The 7,549-nt window shown below is 38.5% G+C and overlaps 1 protein-coding gene across 1 annotated transcript in view; it reads right to left on the reverse strand.

Moving 5' to 3' along the window:
- Positions 1-5,619, reverse strand: part of pard3aa (par-3 family cell polarity regulator alpha, a) — a 460,595-nt gene extending 454,976 nt beyond the window's left edge. Inside the window, exon 1 of the mRNA XM_082183270.1 lies at positions 5,257-5,619. Coding sequence (XP_082039396.1) covers positions 5,257-5,376 — 120 coding nt within the window. The 5' untranslated portion in view covers positions 5,377-5,619. The remainder of the gene's footprint in view (positions 1-5,256) is intronic.
- Positions 5,620-7,549: the final 1,930 nt, after the last annotated feature.

Consider the following 7,549-nt stretch of genomic DNA (forward strand, 5'->3'; position numbering starts at 1 on the left):
GGTGATGTCTGATCAGCACATGTGCTTCTGTTATTTGAGAGCAGCGTTTCAAAGCAACACGATTCATTCAACCTTGAGTGGAAAAGTCACATCAAGTCACAAAGAGTAGCTGTTTTTCTATGGTGCTACGGCAGCTCTGTTTCACATGCAATACCATCAGCTTTATACCTACAAATTTCGGAGCTATATTATTCATCAGCGCTTTGCATGCAGTTACAAAAGCAGAGGAGAATGAATGAATCCCAGAAAACCTGTCAAGGAAGTGCTGGATCAAATAATATATAGTTTACATAAAGAAAGCAAAGCCCATTTTTAGTACCTTCAATATTTTTTTGCACTGACGCTATTGTTAATTTTTTCATTTCTCTCCGTCATGTTGCAAATTTTACCATTTTGCAACGAAAAATGTCTCATTCTCAAAAAAAAAGAAAATGCAAAAAAAAAAATTTGCAAATATTGTTTTACCATAATCCAAACAATTATCATTCTAAATGTAATGCATTTAAATTGTTCATATTTTTCTACAGCCATCAAAGTTATTGTGCTACATGCAATTAATTAAATACACATTTAAATTTGGAAACCGCTTTTATCCAAAGCATCATAAAATAAGTGTGTACCTAATAATTACACTATTATGTACTTTTCTTTTCTTAACAATGAACTAAAAGTGCTACTAAAAATGAGATTAACTGCTATGAAACATTTTAATTGATGATAGTTCTAATTTGTACAGTCTACAATTTATCTACTTTAATCTACCTTTAACAAAAGAAAAAAAGAATTTTTTTGCAAAGATTACTTATAACTCATTACTGAAATATGACTCTCACATCTTCTTGACAGGCTTTGCGAGATTCACCAAATCTTACCACTAAACATCATCACTTCACTGACGGAATATTAACATATTCTGGGGTTGAAAGAAGAAAACATGTTTCCTGCAAATAGCAAAAAGGCTAAATCAACAATCAAACAAATAAACGGGCTCATCTCCAATCAGACTCCTGTCTGCAACCGCCTCCTCTTTACTAGATTTCTATCGACTCAAAGGAAAGTCAATGGAAAGGCTGCAGACAGCAATCCTGCAATGGAGGAGGAAAAGTTTGAGCGTCCCGAAGAAAGAAGCCTATTTATTAGGGTTATTGATGAAGAGCTTGAGTTCTCTCTGCAGACTCACATCTCCCTATAGATCATAAGCTCATTCATCCTCTCACACTCCCGCTTACGCAGCAAACCCCTGATCCTCCTCAGAATGAAGTGTGTTCTGGAGTGAGCATGCAACTCTCCGCTGGGAAAAGCAGGATCAATACCCCGCCGCCATCATTGTGCTGAGACAGAGGTACAGGGTGTGCCTGCTGAGACACACACGCATGGGTGTGTGTGTGTGTGTGTGTGCCATGTGTGTACTGTAGTATCCTAGTCTTTGCCGTCTGCAAGGACACCCTGTCTATGAAAAGAATGAGAATGCACAGGGAACGACTCGGGAAACACACTCTCCATTGAGTTTCAACGCGAGGTCTCTTCAAGGTGATGGAGCTTAAGTTTCATACTTTGCTGTAAGAGTGAGATTTTTCTTGACTTACCTTCATGCAAAATATAGTCTTGATTATGGCCCTGTTTACACCTGGTATTATAAAAATGCATTTTGTTTGATCAGATCACAAGTGGACGAGACTAAATACAGGTGTCTTAAACATTTTGAGCTTGTCCACTTTCGACCACTTCCAGATGTAGTTGAAAAGGCATTTGACCGGATTGATTTCATAGTGTAAACGCTCTGTGGTCGAATGTGTTCAAACAACCACAAAACACCGTCTACTCTCCGTCTACTGGCCTAATGAGTAAACATTATAGGAAGAGCTCAAGCCAGACGAGATTTAAACTGTTCGCTGAAGACCCAAGTTTGGTTTGAGGATGAAAAATGTACCAAGCACAATGTTCTCTCTCCATTCCTGATTTCTAACACACACTCACAGTGTTCGGCTGATCTTACGTCTGTCAGAGCAGAAACTAAAGCTGATGCTCTCCGTATGGTTTATCATCGTCTCGTTCATGTAAATTGAGCGAGCTTATTTTGTTCATTATTTAAAAAGATCTGAAAAAACACATGCATTTCCCCGTCCCTAGACCCTCCCCTCGAAGAAATCAGGACAGAAGTGGATGAAAGTGGACAAAAGAGACGGATTTAAACACCAGGTGTAAACGGGTATGTGTCTCCCTCGTCTACTTGTGATCCGATCGACCAAAACACATCTTAATACCAGGTTTAAAGAGGGCCTAAATTTTACCGCATGTATCTGTGGAGTTGAAAGTGTGCATTTCTGCACCACCAACATCAAGCGTAGCCAGACCAATGTTGTGGACTGAATGAATTGCATTACAAAATGCAGTATTTAGAAGAAAGCACAGTCACGTGTCGTCAACAGAAACGTAAAGTCAGCACTTAAGTCACAATTCATGCACCAAATTAACCAAACTTAAAACAAATTTTGTCTATTCAAATTTCCTTCCAATTTGTGAACAAAATGCACCCAGTATGTCACAAAATGCTTTTTGTCCACAAGAGAATGAACAAAACATTCCACAAAATGGACAAAACAATCACGAAAGGGGAGTTTTTGGGGATTCAGCACGTCATTAATGCATTTCATTTTAAAAAATGCACAATCTGTGAAGAACAGAAGCATTTAATTTACTGAATTTTACATAATGTAATTCATTCAGTCCACAAAATTAGTCTGGTTGCACTCGACACCCCATGTATCTGAGCTTCAAAAATAGTAAACAGGTTTCCCAAACACTCTTCTAACCAGCCATTGGTCAGCCAAACATTTAGCCCCGCCCCAAACTCAGACCATTGGATGAGCTATATCTATATCACACTGGTCTGGATGCTTAAACAAGCAGAAAATGTTATGAAAGCTCTACAGTGTTCACACTTCTCCGGGAAATCAACCTAAAAATGACTTATTTTTAATAGTCTCTTGTTAAGTTTAGATAGAAAATGTATTAACACTGGAACAAATACACAAGTAAATACATTCAACCCATTGTCCTTAGATGCTTTAAGCATCTTAAACTTTTGTCACACAAAAAAACAGTCCTAGACAATCTATTCGCAAGGATGCAAAGAGCAAACTCAAATAATTTTCCATATTAAAGAAACGCTCTGTAAAAGGGAAAACCTGGCAATATCAGCGTTGGTTGACCAAACTATTCAAGGCCTGTAGAACAGAAGTTCTTGGACGACGTGATGCCAAAGTTAACACAGATTGTTGAGATCTGGGCAGGAATAATCGCACGGATGCCAACTCAAGACACGCAGGAACCGAATGCCCCTTTACAACACACCAATACAGCCTGTAGCTCTACACAACTACTGACAAAATCTACTTATTAAGAATTAAACAGCTAGACCTCTTGACACTGAGCTGGAACCCATACAAGATGCTTTCTTGCACTCAAATGTTTGGCTTTGTCCAACACTTTCCACTCTCGCAAATTCTGTATTTATCCTCTGTACGTTCTGCAACTCTAGTGGTAAAACATTTCTCAAAGCTTCTCAATAACTACACAATGAGGAGAGGATAAACTCTTCTGTTCACAAGCATGCACATGACACTTGAGCCAAAATCAGCAATGTGTTTAAGTTCTTACTCCAAATCATAAGTACAGAAAGCAGATCTGGAAGTTCATTTGTGCAGTTTAGGAATTCAAAATCAGCACGTGACTAATATTCATACTACAACCAGTGCACAGCTGCCTTCAGATTTATGACCACCAATGAGAAAACATCTGTTAACTCTTCAAGTTTTCTGTCTACATGTTCAATGGCTTTCTATAGAGTTTTGACCAATGCATTTTCATTACCTTTCCATTTATGAGATAAGAATTATCATTTTTTTTATTCAGAAACAGTTTCACAGTTTCACATTACTGGGGGGAAAACAACAATTTGCTCATAAACTGAACATCGCTATTGTTTGCAAGCATTTTCTCTCTACACAAGCTCTTGCCGAACGTAAAGAACCGGAGTTCTGAATGGTTCCCACTTGACAAGGAACGTTTTTAGAATTTTGCCAAATATTCTGGCAAGGTTCTCTCAAAAATTGAACAAACGTTCTTCCAGAAACATTAATAGAATGTTCGTATTAAATATATCTCGTCTTTAATAACGGTCTTGAAACGTTGGCACAAAACGTTATTTATGGATCATATAGCATTTGTCAGATGTTCGTTTACCGTTTTTTAAACATTTACTTACTAGCCTACTTGTTTCAGAACGTTTAGAAAACATTTAAAAGTAAAAAATACATTTTGAAAAATGGATGTTTTGAACGTTCAGAGATTTAGAAATAACGTTTTTTATGACTTAACTTAGAAAAAAAATGTTGTTAGCTGGTGTATCAATTAATGATCAGCAAGAAACCATCTTAGACCTCCAACAAACCAGTTAACCACTGTCTTTGCCAGTTTAAGGTGGTCAGGGTTTGTTTTTTAACTTATTAACTCATCGAGCAGCTGATGACCACCTTGGACCATGCAGAAACAGAGTTGGACAATAATCTATAAGATCTATAATCACTATAGAAATCTCTTGACTTTTCCAAGCCACTAAATGTCCATGTATATTCAGAGGTTTTTCATGACCATCGGATCCCTGTCAATCAACCCTTTGAAAAGCTTAACCCTTCAACCTATCCATAACCATTAACTGCTAAACCACACAACCCATTATAGGCTAATTTTAAACGGTGGAACTAATAAAGGTATAGAAAGCACCATTCATCATGAATGTTTGAGTAAATAGTCAAATGATGTGTGACATTAACATTGCGTAGCTACATGTGTGGATCCAGGCTTCAGCTTGAGCTGATTTCCAGGGAAGTTTCCAAGTCCTTGCCCTCCATCCGTGCCTCTAAAGTTCTTCCTACACTCCCTGTTTACTTGGAAACACTGTAATGCATCGTAATGTGACAAATGAGCGTTATAACAGCCGACATGTCCTGTTGGAAGGAGTTTTGATCGCGAACACACAAGCGCGCGCCGAAGTTGCAACAATTTTGACAAACCCGTTGTGACGTAACAAACACAAATGCACAAATCTATAAAGAAACACCTCAATCAGACTGTTAATACCGATGATATATATACTCTTCTTTATTCCCCGTTCTTTCCCTTCTTTCTTTCATGTCTCCAGAAAAAGCGCCATGTTGAGAGCAGTGGTATTCTTCTCAAAAGCAGTCGACTTACCTTGGCTATGGCTTTTTTATATCTCATTGTCGCTTGCTGAATTAGACTGTGTATTTTGATATTCCCATCCCCACAGGGAACGACCACCCGGGTCCTTCCAAAACACACTGTCACTTTCATATTCGCCCGATATTCCCAGAGACTCCACAGGGAAGCGCGTGAAGTGTTGAACTCTTCAGGAAAAATCAGTAAGCGACGGCAACATTGTATCCATACAGGTAAAAAGCGGGATAAATCCTCATGTTGTGCTCCTCAGGTGGGATTGGACCACCTGTTCGGCGTCTGAGTGAGTGAGCTCGTGTCGCGGGTGAAGTGGCCGTGGGTTGGGCTTCGGTTCACACACACACACACACACACACACACACACACACACACACACACACACACACTCTCTCTCACACACTCTCTCTCTTCTTCAGTCTGACTCACAGCCCGCATGTGTAGCTACATGAGGATCTGTTTCAGGTTAATAACTACTCGTTAAATGCTAGTAGGCAGTTCCAGTAGTTACTAGCATAGGATACTTACGCTTAGTTTGGACTGGAGATTGGCTATAGGCTAGGCTACTCTTAAAAAAAATAAAGATTCCAAAGGAATTTTTTTTTTTACAATGATCCCATTAAAGAGCCTTTTGTTTCCCCCAAAAAACTGTAAGTGATCTGATAGGAGACTTTTTTTTTTGGTGTGAATAATAATCAGTTTTTCTCTGTAAATAACCTTTTGTGGAATGTATAAGGTGTTATGGATGTTTAAAGGGATAGTTCGCCCAAAAAAATAAAATAATTCTGTCATTAATTATTCACCCTCATGTCGTTCCAATTCCGTAAGACTTTCATTCATTTTCGGAACACAAATGAAGATATTTTTTGATGAAATCTGAGAGCTTTCTGTCCCTCCATGGACAGCTACGCAATTAAATCAAGCCCCAGAAAGGCAGTAAAGACATCATTAAAGTAATCCATGTAATGTTGTTGTTGTTTTGTTTTGTTTTGTTTTTGCACAAACACAGCACTCGCGTAGCTTCATAAAACTGAGGTTAAACCACTGGAGTCACATGGATTACTTTAATGATGTCTTTACTGCCTTTCTGGGGCTTGTGTGTCAGTTGTGTAGCGGTCACTGGAGGGACAGAAAGCTCTCAGAATTCATTACAAAGATCTTCATTTGTGTTCTGAAGATGAACGAAAGTCTTAGGGGTTTGGAACGACATGATGAGTAATTATGACAGAATTTTCATTTTTGGGTGAACAAACCCTTTAAGCTTCTTAATGGAACCCTTGATGCCAATTAAGAACCTTTATTTTCAACATCTAAAGATCCACAAGTAAATTACAAAGGCTATAGTCCACACTACATCCCGCTGTAGTTTCTCATATAGCCTGGACATCTCTGTCTGATTGTAGTTGAGATTACATGTAGCAGCCTGAGAGTATTACCTTTCCTGATGATGATGCTGAGCTCATGTGGTTTAAGCTTGGTCATTTATGATCATTAGCGAGTCCAAGCTGCCTGTGATGATGGATCTGATGCTGGTCTTGATCAAGCTAGACCTCCTTGAGCCAGTAACAAACCAGATATCATCATCCAAAAAAAGTTTGTAGGCTATGACGTTATTTTTCCAACAGTCTAACTTTCTAACATTTGCCACTTTTCATAGCAGAAATGTGCTATGAATAGGCTATATCATGACTTATTTGTTAGATTTTAATTCTCATGAAATCTTTTAAATTAGGCATAAATGTAAAACTGCATCCACATTTAGCAGAAACAGAGGTTTATGTCTTTCCTTTCCAGTGAAGACATTGGACAGATACACAGCGCTTGTTTACAAGACAGATATCATGCATCCTAGTTCAAGAGACTGTGTGGTCCATCGGTCTTTAGAAAATGTTTGAATCAGTCAAGACAAAATTGCAATACGTTTTAACAAAAATAAGTTTCTTTTTCTTTTTTTACTGTTCGTATTATTTCTGCTTTTTAAAATGCACAACGCCCCCTTGTGGCAGAAGCAGAGGCTTTGTCCCGAAGCATCTGCTCTTCACTTCTAATGAAGATTTATTAATTTCTGAAGCATCCAGTGACTTGACATCTGTGTATCTGCAAAATGTCAGGCTTACGTAAGATGATGTATATTGTACAGAAATGTTTTGCTGATGACACACACAGATTTTGGTCAGGCTTCTCCATATGGGTCTCATTAGCGCCGAATCCTCGGCTAGGAGGAGCCGAAAGAGAATAGGCTGTTGCTGAGTGAGATTTGCTTACAAAGACTAGCAGAGAATCTGTCATCCTT

Source organism: Leuciscus leuciscus, assembly GCF_965113295.1.
Source record: "Leuciscus leuciscus genome assembly, chromosome: 11".
Classification (NCBI taxonomy): Eukaryota; Metazoa; Chordata; class Actinopteri; order Cypriniformes; family Leuciscidae; genus Leuciscus; species Leuciscus leuciscus.